Source organism: Geotrypetes seraphini, chromosome 10 (genome assembly GCF_902459505.1).
Source record: "Geotrypetes seraphini chromosome 10, aGeoSer1.1, whole genome shotgun sequence".
Lineage (NCBI taxonomy): Eukaryota > Metazoa > Chordata > Amphibia > Gymnophiona > Dermophiidae > Geotrypetes > Geotrypetes seraphini.
This window is the reverse complement of record NC_047093.1, coordinates 28,587,484-28,604,471: the sequence shown is the minus strand read 5'-3', so window position 1 is coordinate 28,604,471 and position 16,988 is coordinate 28,587,484. Positions and strand designations below refer to the sequence as shown.

The following is a 16,988-nucleotide window of genomic DNA, read 5'->3' as shown; positions in this document are numbered from 1 at the left end:
AAGCTTTCATCAAGGGAGCATCTGCAAATTAAAAGCTTTCATCAAGGGAGCATCTCCAAATTAAAAGCTTTCATCAAGGGAGCATCTCCAAATTAAAAATCAGTACACCTTCCTTACTTTCACATGTTATTTCAAAGACCTGAAATTAGCATCTTACTCTGTTTACCAACCCATTTACTAAAGACAGCAGGCTACAAATATTTACAGGCCAGTGAACAGAAAAATTACTTTCCTTTTGAAAGTAATTTTGAAAGTACTCATGTACTTTCTTGCTTAAAGATGTTTACTGGAAAGACTCACTACTACCCCATTCCACTATAGACACCTATGGGACAGGAAGCAAATATTGGATAGTACAGGAAATATAGAAATTGTATAGCACTTGTCACTTAGATGGGACTCCAACATATTTTGCAATAATACTTCAGTGTCACGCACACAAATCGCCCTTTCCGTGGAAGGTCTGGGTACTAAATATTTTGCCCAGATTGTGCATCCATGTCCAAAGTGGAAAGAGGAGAAAGAAAAACATCATAACCAGTCCTTGCTTGATACAATGAAACCACATGCAATTCAAGTCTTGTTGAAGCAGAAACATTATTAAAAAGTTTACCTGAATTCCTTAATCACTTGGAGGATATCAAATTCAAAGGCTGCCATTAAGATATTGTCCAAAGGCTCTGGGCTGTTGTCTCCTCCCAGGAACATGTCCAAACTAGACTGCAGAACAAACAAACAAACTACAATTATGGACTTCTTTGGCCTTGTTATTTTAACGTCATTTTTTAAAAAAAGGATTGTACCACCAAAAAGCACAGTTATGTACCATAACGGGTGTTATCCAGGGACAGCAGACAGCTATTCTCACATATGGGTGACGTCATCCGACGAAGCCCCGATGCGGACGCCTCACAAGCAAACTTGCTTGAAGAAACTAGAAGTTTCGAGTCGCCCGCACCGCACATGCGCGAGTGCCTTCCCACCCAGTACAGAGCGCGTCTCCTCAGTTGAGATAGCTAGCAGAGAAGCCAACCAGGGGAGGTGGGTGGGTTGTGAGAATAGTTGCCTGCTGTCCCTGGATAACACCTGTTACGGTAAGTAACTGTGCTTTATCCCAGGACAAGCAGGCAGGTATTCTCACATATGGGTGACCTCCAAGCTAACCAGAATGGGATGGTGGGAATGTTGGCAACTTAGGAGAATAAATTTTGTAATACTGTTTGGCCAAACTGTCCATCCCATCTGGAGAAAGTATCCAGACAATAGTGAGAAGTGAAGGTATGAACCGAGGACCAAGTAGCAGCCTTGCAAATTTCCTCAATAGGTGTAGAGCTGAGGAAAGCTACTGAACCTGCCATTGCTCTGACTTTATGGGCTGTGACTTTACTGTGAAGGGGTAGTCCAGCCTGGGCATAGCAGAATGAGATACAAGCCGCCATCCAGTTGGAGATGGTACGCTTAGAAATAGGATGTCCCAATTTATTTGGATCGAAGGAGACAAAAAGTTGAGGAGCAGATCTGTGTGGTTTGGTGCGTTCCAAGTAGAAGGCCAAAACACGTTTACAGTCCAGAGTATGAAGAGATGATTCTTCAGGGTGAGAATGAGGCTTTGGAAAAAACACTGGAAGGATGATGGATTGGTTGAGATAAAATTCTGAGACCACTTTAGGTAGGAATTTCGGATGAGTATGAAGAACCACCTTATCATGATGGAACACAGTGAATGGTGGGTCAGTAACTAAAGCTTGTAGCTCACTGACTCGTCGAGCAGAAGTGAGGGCAATGAGAAATACCACTTTCCAAGTGAGATACTTCAGATGAGCCTTATCAATTGGTTCAAATGGAGGCTTCATGAGTTGAGAAAGGACAACATTGAGGTCCCAAACCACAGGAGGCGGTTTGAGAGGAGGTTTGACATTGAAAAGTCCTTTCATGAATCTAGAAACCACCGGATGAGCAGAGAGGGGTTTCCCTTCAATAGGCTGATGAAAAGCCGCAATTGCACCGAGATGGACTCATATTGATGTAGACTTGAGGCCAGAATTGGATAAGTGCAAAAGATAGTCCAAAACAGAAGATAAGGAGAAATGCTGAGGTTCCTTATGATGAGTAAAACACCATGTAGAAAATCTAGTCCATTTTTGGTGATAGCATTGTCTAGTGGTAAGCTTTCTAGAAGCTTCTAAAACGTCTCTTACAGATTGAGAAAACTGAAGAGGGGTTATGTTGAGAGGTACCAGGCTGTCAGGTATAGAGACTGCAGGTTGGGATGAAGCAGAGATCCCTGACTCTGTGTATGCAGAGAAGGAAAAACTGGAAGAAGGTATGGCTCCCTGCTGCCAAGTTGAAGTAGAAGGGAGTACCATGGTTGTCTCGGCCACCGAAGAGCAATTAAAATCATGGTGGCATGATCGTTCTTCAATTTGACTAGTCTTGAGAATGAGAGGGAATGGAGGAAATGCGTAGAGGAAAAGATTCGTCCATTCCAGAAGAAAAGTGTCTGCCTCGAGGCGGTGAGGAGAGTATATCCTGGAGCAGAACTGAGGCAGTTTGTAGTTGTGGGGAGCTGCAAAGAGGTCTATCTGAGGCGTTCTTCACTGTGAGAAAATGTGATGAAAAGACGAGGAAAGGAGAGTCCATTCGTGAGGTTGCAGGAGACGACTCAAGTTGTCTGCCAAGCAATTCTGAGCCCCTTGAATGTAGACAGCTTTGAGGAAGGTGTTGTGACGGATTGCCCAGTCCCAAACTTCTAGAGCTTCTTGACAAAGGGAGGCAGACCCTGTCCCTCCCTGTTTGTTGACATAATACATGGTGACTTGGTTGTCCATGCGGACGAGGACTACTGTGTCGTGAAGGAGATGTTGAAAAGCATGGAGAACTTTGAGGATCGCTCTGAGTTCCAACTGATTGATATGACACTGACGATCCATACTGGTCCAGAGGCCTTGAGTACGGAGACCATCGAGATGAGCACCCCAAGCGTAGGTCGAAGAGTCTGTCGTGAGGATCTTCTGATGAGGGGGCATTTGAAAAAGCAAGCCTCTGGAAAGATTGGAAGAGAGCATCCACCAACGGAGAGACTTCTTCAAAGAAGGAGTGACTGATGTGTTGAGAAAGAGGATCGCAAACCTGCGTCCATTGAGATACCAGGGTCCATTGAGGAATTCTGAAGTGATGTCTGGCAAAAGGAGTCACGTGTACTGTGGAGGCCATGTGACCCAGAAGCACCATCATGTGTCTTGCAGAGATGGAAGAGCGAGAAGACACTGTGTGACAGAGGTGAAGCAGAGCATCCAGATGTTGTTGTGGAAGGAATGCTCCGAGTTGGACAGTGTCCAGAACAGCTCCAATGAATTGTAGATTCTGAGAGGGTTTGATTTCAAATCCCAAACTTTGTAGGAACCAGGAAGTCCGTTGGGTCACTACAATAACCCCTTGAGATGTGGAATCTTTGATGAGCCAGTCGTCTAGGTAGGGAAATACCCGAAGACCATGATTCCGTAGAGCTGCGGCTACCACTACCAGGCACTTGGTGAACACTCTGGGAGTCAAGGCCAGGCCGAAGGGTAGAACTCTATTGGTAATGCAGATTTCCCACCCGAAATCTGAGATATTGACGGGAGGCTGGATGGATGGGAATATGAGTATAAGGAGCCGGCTTTGGAGCAAAACGCCTTTGATAGATGACAGCAGGGCGTGCAGGTTTGGCAGGAGCTGGCTTTGGTTCAGGTCTGACGATTGAAGCAAATGATTTTTCATGGTCAGATAATTTTTTAGTGGCCGCCTCAATTGACTCATCAAAGAGGTCGTTGCCTTGACAAGGAATGTTAGCCAAGCGGTCTTGAAGGTTAGGGTACATGTCAATGGTATGAAGCCATGCAAGACAACGCATAGCCACAGAGCAAGCAGCCGCTCGGGCAGACAACTCAAAGCCATCGTAAGATGATTGCAGGAGATGGAGATGTAACTGAGAAAAAGAAGCAATGACTTCTTGAAACTCAAAATGCAAATGCATGTGGTCATCCATATAAGTCAAAAACTTTGGCAGAAGGGAAAGAAGAAATTCAAAATAAGTAATGAAATAAAAATTATAATTGAGGACTGTAGAGGACATCATAGCATTCTGGTAGATGCGACATCCAAATTTGTCCATAGTTTTTCCCTCCGTCCAGGAGGGACTGTAGCATAGACCTTGGAAGGATGAGATCTCTTCAAGGACGATTCAACAAGCAGGGATTGATGAGATAACTGTGAGTTGTCAAATTCCTTGTGATGCACAGTCTTATACCTCGAGTCCAATTTTCCTGGAACTGCTGGTATGGAAAAGGGAGTCTCCATGCATCGAGTAAAAGTCTGGTCTAAAAGCTTATGAAGTGGAAAATTGAGAGACTCTGCTGGAGGCTGAGAAAAACGCATGATTTCGAGATATTCCTTAGAATATTTAGAGCCAGTATCCAATTTGACGTCCAAGTCCACAGCCGTTGGAGGAAAGAGGAGAAAGAGAGCTGATCCAGTGATGCCTTGTCTCGAGAAGGACTCGAGGACGTCGAGGCAGCATGCGTCGAAGAAGAAGCTTCGACATGGAAAAAAGTGTCATAGGAACCCAGTGACTTGGACGAGGTAATCGAGGTTGGAATATCCTTGAGGTCCAGCATCGGAGACCTCGAACGAGGAGTTGGTGGTCTGGTTGAGGTTGAAGTAGAGTGAGGCTTTGAGGAAGATGGTTTATCCTGCGAAGAACGATGCCTGGAAGAATGCCTCGCTGATGGTCTCGAATGATGGTGAGAACTGTGTCTAGAACCAGATCTCGAGGATCAAGGAGATTTCACCTTGGAGACGAAAGCAGCCAATGCCAATGTATGAATAGGACTAGAGGCTGTAGATCGAAGCTCCAGAGGCTTGGAAGAGGAACCTCGATGCACTCGCAAAGACTCTGCTCCTTGCTGAGAGTGTGAAGAGTCCTGTCGATGCACTCACAAAGAATCTACTCCTTGCTTTTCGTGCTTGGATTTCAGACCAGACACTCGCAGAGACTGCTCCCTGCAAAGAGTGTGACTCCGACTGGGACATAGGAAGCGGCTTGACCTCGCGGGAGTCTGCTAAATACCCAGGCAGGATAATAGGAAGCAGTTTAGGACCCATAATGGTAAGGTACTAAAGAAACTGCTTCTCTAAAATGGTCTGGAAAGAAGCCGGCAAGGTGGGATCCGCGTCTGAAACTGGACCACCTGCCTTGGCTGGAGGTTCCTTCGAGGCAGGTGTGAGTGTGTTTCGACTTAGTAGTCTTAGACACCTTAATCACTACTGGCGGAACCGACTGCTGAGCTATCTGACCTGAGGAAACAGGGGAAGATACAGCAGATGACGTCGAAGCAAGAGCTGCTGCAAATGATGAAGGTTTGATGAGGCTCGAGGTGGAAGCAGGAGGCGCAGAAGGAGGCTCGAGGGAAGTCGAGGCCGAAGACGCCGAAGTCAAGGGATTAGTCGAAGACACCATCTCGAAGAGCTTGTCCACCAGAATGCAACGACGCTTAAAAGCACGAGGCTGAAGTGTTTGGCAAGGCAGGCACGACGTGGGATGATGTTTAGCCCAAGACACTTGAGGCAGCGTCTATGAGGGTCCGTGAGAGAGATTGCGCGCCGACACTTGCTACACTTCTTAAAGCCTGTAGCAGGCCGGGACATAGGATGAAAAATAGCCGCCGCGAAGTTGAAGCTGGTGAGCTGCGACCGAGTGCCCGTTCCGGAGAATGAACGGAAAAATTATTATTATTTTTTTTTTAAATAAACAAAATAAAACAGCGATTCATGAAGAAAAAAACACCAACCGCGGTTGTAGAGAAGGCAAAAGAGAACAAAGTTGAACGCAGAGAGTCAAAGATGGACTTCTCGGCTCCACGGAAAACTAAGAACTGAGGAGACGCGTCCTGTGCTGGGCGGGAAGGCACTCGCGCATGCGCGGTGCGGGCAACTCATGCATGCGCAGTGCAGGCGACTCGAAACTTCTAGTTTCTTCAAGCAAGTCTGCTTGTGATGCTTTCGCATCGGGGCTCTGTCGGATGACGTCACCCATACTTGAGAATACCTGCCTGCTTGTCCTGGGATAATAAAGTGTATACAAAAAATTAATTAATTAATTAAAGGACTGTTCTGAGACATGAAGAAATATTCCTGAATGGATTCTCACTCGCCTTATAATCAAATGGAAATCACAAGACAAAGTAGTAACATTCTAATTGTTAAATCAAAAGAATAACAAAGCAATAATCCTTTAGTCATCTTGAGGCTACCCCATCCGATTGATTCATCTGTTTAAACTATTACAAGCGGCAATCCCTGCCTACAAGGTACTCCTGGAGGAATTCAGTGCAAAAACTTATTTGTGAAAATTCTGCAAAGTTTATCAGCAGTGTTTTTGCACAGAATTCCTCCAAAATAAGGCATAAAATCCATCCTGCCTTTCCCTCCCTCAGGTTCTAGCCTCCCCAGTTGCCTCTCACTTCAACTATAGCTCCCAGTAAAACTCCTCATTTGTCTATCCCCAAAGTCTTCTCCCTCATGTAATACCTCCAATTCTCATTCTCCCTCTACACCTCCCATCCCCAGCTATCATTTTCTCTCCTCCATCCACCCCTCCTCAAGGCACATCCTCTGAATTCTCCAATACCTGTATGCACACTACTACTACTTATTTCTATGGCTCTACTAGATGTACAAAGCACTGTACATTAAACACAGAGATTTCTCTGCCCCAACCCCAACCTCCACAGCACAGTCTCAGCTATCTCTGCTCCCTCTGATCCCCTTGGCACACAGCTTTCTCTCTCTCCCCCCCCACTACCCATCCCCATGGCACACACTCAAGTCACCATAATTAGCTACTCTCCTTCTCCCCCACAAAGATCACATGGCAAGAGGAAGTGAACTGCATATTGGACTGCATTCTCCTCTTATGTAGTCCTAGGCCCTACTGTTCATGTGAACTGTGCAGGTCTCTATCCAGCCCCAGAATTCAATGACCAAGCCAGCACAAGAGGAGGAAGTGGCCTGACATGCAGCAGTTTACTTTCTGCTTCAGTTGCTATACAATCTTTGTGGGGGAGGGAGACATATTCAGGAGAGCAGCTGATGCTGATAGCTGCACAAAATTCCGAACAGGTGGGGCATTCTTAAAGTGAACATTTATTTTTTCCTCAAAACAGGACTTCTACTAATTTTTAGGTATTAACATTGTAGATATCTGTCTTTCTTTCTTTCTCTCGCCCTGCGCCCCCTTTCTGTCTTTCTCTCTCCCTGCCCCTCCCCTTTCTTTCTTTCTCTCTCTCCCTGCCTCCCCTTCTTTCTTTCTCTCTCCCTGCCCCCCCTCCACCGCTGCTGATTTCTCCAAGCCACCACCGCCAACGCAGCAACAGGCCAGGTGCGTGCAGCGACTGTATAAGTGGCAGGCCCACAAGCCTTCCCTTCCCCCCCCCCCCCCCGATGTCAATTCTGGGCCAGCCAGGCAGCGATTGGCTGGCCTGGAACTTCCTCTCCGACGTCAGAATTGACGTGGTGGGGGGGAGGCTTGTGGGCCCGCCACTTGTAAAGTCGCATCCCGTTGTCCCCAAGCATAGCACTTTTTTAAAAAAATTGTTACAGTGGGTTGCTCTCTTTCTGAAAATGGGACATTTCGGCGTCCCAAAGCTGTGCTTTGGGGACAACGGGATAGGCTGCCTAAAAACGGGATAGTCCCATTCAAAACGGGACGCATGGTCAGGTTAGGCATTGTGCAACATTCTGTGTTGTGCAGCTGCTGAAAATTCCCCTAGGGGTAAATAGTTCTGATCTGCATGCAGGTGGAACTTGCCTGTGCATAGACATGAAGTTCTGCTGGTTTCACCATGGGATGAGTGTACAACAGTCGTGACACTAAGAAATGGTACCATGTCGTCAGAAGTTCCTTCTGCTTTAGCAAAGCAGCTTCATCTCCTAAAAGGATCTAAATATATACATAAAAAGGAGAAAACACGTTAGTAATGATGTGCAAGAATCCTCTACGGCTTTTATCATCAGATTGCACTTTAATTCAACAAAAGACCAGACACAATGTTCCATCAAGTACATTAAATTCTTTCCAACAGGATCTGTTGGTGACGCCAACTATGTCAGTAGCCAGGCCTTCGCTTACATGAAATGCTGCTTCTAGTACTCATATTTATATACCTATGCTGTGGAATTCCTATAGCAGAGCTGCAGAGAGAGATCATTTCTTTCATGTTAGAGAAATTTAAAGATCTAACTTTTTATTTCAAGCATTTGATCCTAAAGAGAGCTGACATATAGGAAGTTTGTTTTCTAATGGAAGGGCACAATGGATCATGGTTGGATGAAGGGGTGACGTGGTATTAATTTGTTTCTGTTTTGTAATTTATAAAGGGGAGGCTGTGTGTAGGTTTTTGTGTAATATTTTATCTGTCAAGTTAGTATACAATTATTGTGAACCATTTCAGGGTAATTCAGGGTAGTAGTATATAAAAGTTTAAATTAAAAATAAAGGATGGAACCATGGGGTCAAATATGTTACAAGTGAAAAATAAAAGGAGAAACTCATTGTATTTAGGTTTCACATAAAAAGGGCTTTCTTTTCTTAGAAAGTAGAGTTTCCCAAATTCATCCTAGACCACCCCGCAAGTCAGTCAAATTTTCAAGAAATCCACCACAAATATGCATGAAAAAAGTTTACATATAATAAGTTTTCAATACTTGCAAATCTCTCTCATACATATTCATGGTGGATATCCTGAAATCCCCAACTGGCCATGGGGTCCACAGGCCAGGTTTGGGAAGCTCTATAACAGGGGTGTCCAACCTGTGGCCCAAGGGCTGCATGCGGCCCCGAGAAGTATTTTGTGCGGCCCCAGTCAAGGGTGATGCAGTGTTTTCCTCTGCTGCTCCCGGGTGTTTACTGTCTTGCTGGCTCCCTCCTCTGTCTTGCTGCAGCGTTTGTGCGGCCCCAGAAACATTTTTTTCGGCTAATGCCAAAAGGTTGGACACCCCTGTTCTATAATAAATAAAAGAGCAATGAAACAGAGAACATGATCATTTCAGATTACAGAGTAAGGAGAAATTAGGTTTTATTTACTGATTTTCTTTCCTTTAGGCCCTCTAAACTGATCCAGATGCTTGGAGCTGTAAATGCAGACAGAACACCTGACTTTGAGAGCCATATAAGTATGCTGTACAGTTCTTAGTCAGTCAGTATATCAACAACAAAGCTAGATAAAGAGGACCAACCATGGCAGATCCTTATTTTGTTAAATATTATTCTTTTTCCCTTTTTTTTTTTGAGGGGGGGGGACAGCAGCAACACATATTAGGAACAAACATGTAGAATAAACCCGTTTATAGTTTATCAGCTGAACCAATAGATTCCTCCTCACACCAACATCATACAGACTACAGCGTTGCCATGCCCATCGTCAAGCAAGAAGTCACCACTTAAATTTGTTACAAATCGATGGCACCTCAAATATGAAGCCAAAAATTTGCAAATTGAGTTTTTGGCCAGCTTTGGCATTGAGGCATCAGAAGAACGCTTAGCCTAGAGAAGGACCACAAACAGAGAGGATGAAGAGTTTTGGGGTTTTTTCTAACTTTGAAAATTTTTTATTAACCACCACAAGTCAACAGTCAAACAATGTACATTATAAACAAAATACATACCCTGCTAAAGTTCAGAAGAGATGTTTGTTTTGTTGGATGCTTAAAGGTCATGCAAGGCTCCCGTTTTAAGAAACATGAGCCAAGGCACAATGCAGTCCTTTTGACAGGAGAGGGAGGAGGAAGGGACTTGGCCACTCTGATGTGACATTCCTGGGGTAAAGATGGTCCCCATGAACCAACACCCCAGAAGTCCAAAGGCTCAGAAAGAAAGACACAGCCAAAAGGATTTTTTTCCTTTATATACTCGCATATTAAAGTAAATTAGAATAAATTAATGCTCCCAAGAACCTCAGGGCCTACCAGACTAACTCAGACTGCACAGGCTTGCATGTCCATTATCTGCTGGAAGACTGAGAAATACTAACTTGCGTATTTATACATTCTCAAAGTAAGGTGTTTTCGGTGACCCATCAAAAGCGTGCCGCCGCCTGAAGCCATTCTGACTGATCCTGTTAGCGCTGTGAGGGTGTGTGTGCGCTGTGAGGGAGGGGGTGTGGGGTAACCCCCCACTACACTGAGAAATACTCGCACTCATGTTCAGGGGGGGGGAACCCCCCTCCCAATACATCAAAAAGTCTCACTCTTCTCCCAAACACCAGCTCTTCTGCTCTGAGAGGCGGGGGGGCCCACACACACACACCCTCAACGTGAGCACTAATATTTCTCAGTGTACTGGGGGTTCCCCCCCCCACACACCTCACAGCGCTAATGGGAACGGTCAGAGTAGCTTCAGGCAGCAGTGCGCATTCGTCCCTGCGCGCAATTGTCAGCACACTGTGTTTTCCATTTCCATCTGTTGGTAGGCATGCATAATCCAAGTGTCTGGACTCTCTGGAGGGCTGATAAGGAACAAAAAATTGCCGAGTTGATATTTGGAAAAGAGTAACTGACATGGGAACCTTTTTAAAGCTCTAATCAGTTGCCCTGTATTTGTGGGACGTAGTCACTAGCTCCATCATAAAGATTAATTTCAATTCCACTGTGCTAGTTGTACATGAAGTGTAAATAAAATGATCAATATTCTGCAAGATTTAACTGGGTCAGAGGGCTCCTGCCTTGTTAAATCACACTGATCAGGTCCAGAGCAGATATAACAGCACTTAATTGGAGAACGCTGCTGAAGAACAGCACAGACTGCTGCGAGACTCTCCAGTTAATGCCATGAACATCCAAGGACAGAACTAATTCAAATCCAGGAGTTATCCAGACAATGATACTATTCAGTGCTAGTTCCTAGATAGCTATCTGAGCCAGATACAAGACTGTCCTAACCTGCTTGGGTAGTCATTCAGGTACTGACAATGAATATTGGCCAGATCTACATAAGAAGTGCCATCTCCGGATCAGATCTACAGTCCATCAAGTCCGGTGATCCGCACGCGCGGAGGCCCTCCTAGGTGTACACCTGGCATAATTTGTAGTCACCCATATCCTTCTATGCCCCTCATAAGGAGATGTGCATCTAGTTTGCTTTTAAATCCTAGGACGGTCGATTCCGCAATAACCTCGTTGGGGAGAGCATTCCAGGTGTCCACCACTCTCTGCGTGAAGCAGAACTTTCTGAATAACTTCCTGTGGCCACCAATGTGCTGGATATTCAGTACTGAATCTGGATTTAGCCCAGCATTAAATATCTGGTCCAAAATCTGCCTGCAGCAGTTGATGTTTTAAAAAGTCAATATTGAGCCTGGGGCGCTCAGCCTAACAAGATTTTAGCAGACTTGATAACTTGTTTGCTGCATTTTATCTTTACATTTCAAAAATAAAACAATTTTCGGGAGATTATGGACAGGTAGATAGGAACCTCCCTCTCCCCCCCAAATAATGTGCAGTTAATTTGAATGACATCAGTGCAGCTCCCAGCTAGCTGGACTAACCTTGCAGATGGACTCCAAGTGGCTACTGGATGCAAATGTCCCATCCTGCACATACCGCTCACACTCTTCGTGCCAGTGCTGCCACTTCAATTCATACTCAGTTAGAATCTGTGTACCACCAGGCTGTGAACATCCCAAAGAACACAAGTGTCACAAAAATCAGAAGTGGATCTGAATGGCATGTTCAAGTATAGTATAAAAACACAGATCCTCCCAACCTTTATCACTCCCACTTCATAGCATCTATCAATCCATTTATATGCCAACAGTGGTTTGTCAAAGCCTGTAGACTGAAGAAACTAGGCTCATCGTTACCATAAACATACATTTGCGGATGGTCGAAAGCAAGGCTTCATGGATTCTACTAGAAGAAATATCAATGGACATGGGCCTGGGCTTTCCCATTTTGTCTACCAATTATTCCCTCCACCCACCCAAAGGCTATGTAAGAGCCAAGATACACAACTCAGAAATGCAACTGATAATCACTCCATGGCAATGTAAATAAGACCCAAGATGATACAGGTTCCTACGGGCACTAACAGGCCCAAGAGTCACAGTATTGAGGTCTGTTTTCCTCCACAAGTCTCAGTTTTGTTTGAATGAATGGTGTTCCCGCCAATACTTACCAACAGTACGTTTCAATTTATTTTTTTGATAATGTGAACAAGAAACAGAACTGACACGATGGTCAGGGACATATTTACAATGCTCACAAGTCTCTAGTCACAAAGGCACCTCTCACCCTTGTGGAATATTAAAAAATTTAGAAGTCAACACAAGATGTCAACGCCTAAAGTTGCACAGTAGCATTTCTTGAATGATAACTGATGAGCGTGGGAGAAGCAATATATATAGCTAAGAATGAGAATTCTGTGAGAGGAAGCAAGTCACAAAATGTGCTTTGAGTCTATCCCACTAACCAATTTCACACCAGAGTTTCTTACCTCACTCTCAAATATACTCACTCAGATTGAACGCTGGATGTTATCCTACAAACTAAAACTAAACCCCGACAAAACAAAATTCTTACTAGCCACCCCCAACGACAAAATCAAAGACACCACAATTCAAGTGAAAGGATCTACTTTCCCCCTCGAACAAACCTTAAAAATACTGGGAGTCACACTAGATAAACATTTATCCCTGGAGAAACACACAGACATTACAGTTAGGAAATGCATCGCGGTGCTATGGAAACTCCGCACCATTAAAAAATACTTTGACGAGACCTCATTCCGCCTGCTAGTACAATCCTCCATCCTTAGCATACTAGATTACTGCAATATTATTTACTTGAGCTCCACGAAGAAAACCATTAGAAGACTCAAAATGATCCAGAACACTGCGGTCCGCCTCATATTCGGCCTGAAAAAATGGGAACATGTCACCCCTTTCTACCACAAACTTCACTGGCTACCCTTTGAATCCAGAGTCCTATTCAAATTTGCCTGCTTCTGCTATAAAACAGTATTTGGCCTATCCCCAAGCTACTTAAACCCTCACTTCTATCTGAATCACATAAACAAGTACTCCCGCAGAATTCAACTCTTCGCCTTCCCCTCCCTAAAACTATGTCACTACAAAAGATTCCTTGATAAAACTTTTGCCTTCCAGGCTGCCAAACTGAACCCATGGCTAGCCCAAATTGTCCTTGAGGCCCCCACCTACCTTGGGTTTAGAAAATCTCTCAAAACTCACCTATTCCATGGACAAGACACCTAACACCCCTCTCCAATGAACAACAATCTCCTCCTCCCCCCTTCCACCTCCTTTCCCAACCTACCCACCCCCTCCCCCCCTAACCTACCCCCCTCTCTTCTCCTAACTTCATTCTACCTCCTTGCTCCAAATATTGTTCAATTGTTTTCGAACCACGTATTATTTATTGCTTGCCTCTAATATTGTTCAATTGTTTTTAAACCACTTGTAATTTTTTGTTAATCTAATGTAAACCGCCTAGAACTCCTTGGGTATGGCGGTATACAAAAATAAAGTTATTATTATTATTATTATTATTTATTTTTGGTACAGTGGGTTTGCACTGACATATACTCTTATTTTAGATACAGAATGAAACTTCTGGATGTCCAAATAAGCCTCGATTCTGCAACCTGAAACAGATGAAACATAAGGAAAAACGATACCGAAAGGGAGGTGGTAATCCCCCCTACCCTCTCTCAAATTATTCCCTCACAACCCAAGGTTTGCATACATTGAAGACGGGCATCTTCTTCATCAATCCATCCAGAATCCTGCACATGCTCCGTGAAGTCGCTGTTGCAATGGCCTCTTTGGCAAGCATTTGTCGTGCTTCATCCATCCGGCCCTGCAGTACATAGCTGGTAATCTGGAAGACAGCACAGAGGAGGGAAGCACTAAAGAAACAGTTGGCAGCACAAAGGGAAAAGCAGACTGCAAACCTGAGAAAATATCAGATGTGCTCTATACAATTTAATGGTGTGATCTCAACCAAACCAGTTAATCATTCTTCCCATGCTTCCCTCTATTCTTTCATGCCCAGTTATTGCTATGGTTAATGTGCTGGCAGGCATCAAAACCGCTGCTTTGTTATTTCTCCTCTCCTTCCCAGTGCCCTGCCTCCCTCTGCCCATCTTCCTATAAATGTAAAGTGCTGAACTAAACGAAATGGTTTTTCTCCTAAATAAATGTAATTTGTAATGTACAGGGGGAGCAGATGCAGAACACAATTTACTCTTTAACTAAGCAAACAAATCACATCCTATATAATAAAACCCTAGAGCGCGCATGCGCTCTTGAAAAATCGTGATCCCTGGCGACGTGTTTTCTGATCCGTGGCCGCGTTCTATTTTAGAACGCGGCCAGGGATCACTCTGGCCACTCCCCTCCTCACTCACCAACCCGAAGCAAGCTCCTCACCAACCGGAAGCAAGCACCTCACCTCCCGCCCTCGCTCACCACTGCTGCTGCCGCTGATCCTTCTCTTCGGGGCAGCCTGCGATTGTGGCCGGCTTTGGCGGGTCTCACGGGCCGCTTTACGGCCTCGGTGGCACGTTCCCTCTGACGCACGGGATCGCGTCGGGAGGGAGCGTGTTTCTGGGTTGGGGAGCGGCCTGGAGCAGGCCAGAAGACACTGGGATGCAGGGAGGGTAAGCAGGGGAATCAATACAGGGGGCCAGAGGGAGAGGGAAAGGGGGCTGCTTTGGGGGGGAGGGGTGTGCTGAGGAGAGACAGAAGGGGCCATGGAGAGACAGGGAGCGGGAAAGGGGGCTGCTTTGGGGGAGGGGTGTGCTGGGGGGGAGACAGAAGGAGCCATGGAGAGATAGAGAAAGGGGGCTGCTTTGGGGGGAGGTGTGCTGGGCACAGACAGTTTTGCACTGGGGGAAGACAGAAGGGGCCATGGAGAGAAAGTTAGGGAGAAAGGGGGCTGCTTTGGGGGGAGGTGTGTGCTGGAGGCAGACAGCTTTGCTCGGGGTGGGGGGGGGAGACAGAAGGACACAGACAGCGGCCAAGGAGAGAGAGATAAAGAAACTCAGACAGAAAGACACACATATATTCTAGCACCTGTTAATGTAACGGGCTTAACGACTAGTCTAGATATATAAGAGAAACATATAATGGCAATGACCAAAAAAGATTTTTAAAAGTCATTCCTTACAACATTCCAGTATTTATCATGCTTTGTCGGACTTTCACTGTTCAGGACTTCCTGGGCCATGTTGTCCACTTCACACACATGGAGTTGGACCCAGTCAAGAAGGTGAAGCAGAAGTGAACCAGCTGTAAGCATGAGACCATGTAATCAGGATCCAGCTATCATATTACACAAGTTATTAGGCAACCATAAAATTCATCTTGGTGGAAGGAGGAAAGGGAGAAGACATTTCCAAGATTAACTTGCTACAAAGAACTCACCTGTGGCTACCTCAATGAAAAGGACTTCACAAAGATTCCAGATTAGTTCCATGGCAGACAGCACAGAGACCTGGGGAATAAAGCAGAGGCTCTGGAATGTATTCTCTGGAGGCGAAGAGGAATAGGGATGGCTGCACAACAGAAACATTCAAATAAATGCAAGGTTTCTACATAAGGCAGAAATAGGTATAAGGAGAAAGATTTAGAGAAAATATGAGAATATTTCTTTACAGAGATACTGGTAAATGCCTGGCATGCCCTACCAGCAGAAGTGGAATCAACCCAATAAAATATAAACATGCTTGGGACAGACAAGCAGGGGATTAAGAAACAGAACAAAATAAGAGAGGCAGCTTCAATTTTGTTCCCTCATATAAAATTTTCAAAGACTAAGGAGGAGTAAACCTTATCCCCTATATTTCCTCTCTTCAACAAACTCTCTTGGTAATCCCAAACTCCCAACGTATGATACCATTTGCCACCGCATTTTCTGTGTAATTGGGTCCTCCCGCTGGACCAGTCTCCCTTCTTACCTTACACCAAGAATGTCAAAGTCCCTCCTCGAGAGCCGCAATCCAGTCGGGTTTTCAGAATTTCCCCAATGAATATGCATGAGATCTATTAGCATACAATGAAAGCAGTGCATGCAAATAGATCTCATGCATATTCATTGAGGAAATCCTGAAAACCCGACTGGATTGCAGCCATCGAGGAGGGACATTGATACCCCTGCCTTACACCGAACCCTCCTTTGACAAATTCAAAGCCCAACTAAAAAAACTTCTCTCTTTAACGATGCATTTAGTCAATACCTATCATTTACTCACTATCCCTTCTTTAGACTGTTGCGCCAGTCTGACAGTTCCCCTTTCTTTACCATTCCTGAATCCTTCTATCAAAGAAAATGTTTGTTGTTTACCTGCAATTACATCACTTTCTTTTCCAGAGATAAATTAAAAAAAAGATTTGACATCGATATGTGAACATTTCTTAAGAAAGAACTGAATATTTCATGAGGTGTCCTAATTTTTTCACATGACTGTATATACCGTACCATCTCCTGAAATAGGGGCTCAACTCGGTTTACATAAGACTTCAATAAGCAGGGAATTAGTTTAACTAACATGTGAATTACTAAAACAAAACACAATTAAGTACCATTAGACAATTAGTACCAGACCAAAAGACAATTAGTACCATTTCCCCAAAACCACTGAAATAGCATGGTTTTCATCAATTTACAAAAAAATCTGGAGAGAAAAGAGTTCTAATATAAGTAGGAATTTCATTCCAAATCGTTGTAAACCAATACGAAAAGGAGCAAGAGATATTACCAACAAGCTTTATCCCTTTCACTGAAGGAAATGAGTTTGTACTTCTGAGAATTCCATGTTAGAGGGACTATAGGCAAAAATAGACCATGGATAATTTTGAATTATCATACAAGCGCATTTAAATCGAATTCTAAGATGAACAGGGAGCCCGTGAAGATTTCTCAGTAATGGAAATACA

At 44.5% G+C, this 16,988-nt stretch overlaps 1 protein-coding gene across 3 annotated transcripts in view; it reads right to left on the bottom strand.

The window, feature by feature from the left end:
- Positions 1-16,988, bottom strand: part of NUP85 (nucleoporin 85) — a 55,615-nt gene that overhangs the window by 17,094 nt on the left and 21,533 nt on the right. For all 3 annotated transcript variants that reach the window (XM_033961672.1, XM_033961674.1, XM_033961673.1), the window contains 6 exons: positions 15,477-15,546; positions 15,220-15,341; positions 13,795-13,929; positions 11,580-11,702; positions 7,847-7,978; positions 614-720 (listed from right to left, as the gene is read on the bottom strand). In XM_033961672.1, the coding sequence (XP_033817563.1) occupies positions 614-720; positions 7,847-7,978; positions 11,580-11,702; positions 13,795-13,929; positions 15,220-15,341; positions 15,477-15,546 (689 nt within the window). The remainder of the gene's footprint in view (positions 1-613; positions 721-7,846; positions 7,979-11,579; positions 11,703-13,794; positions 13,930-15,219; positions 15,342-15,476; positions 15,547-16,988) is intronic.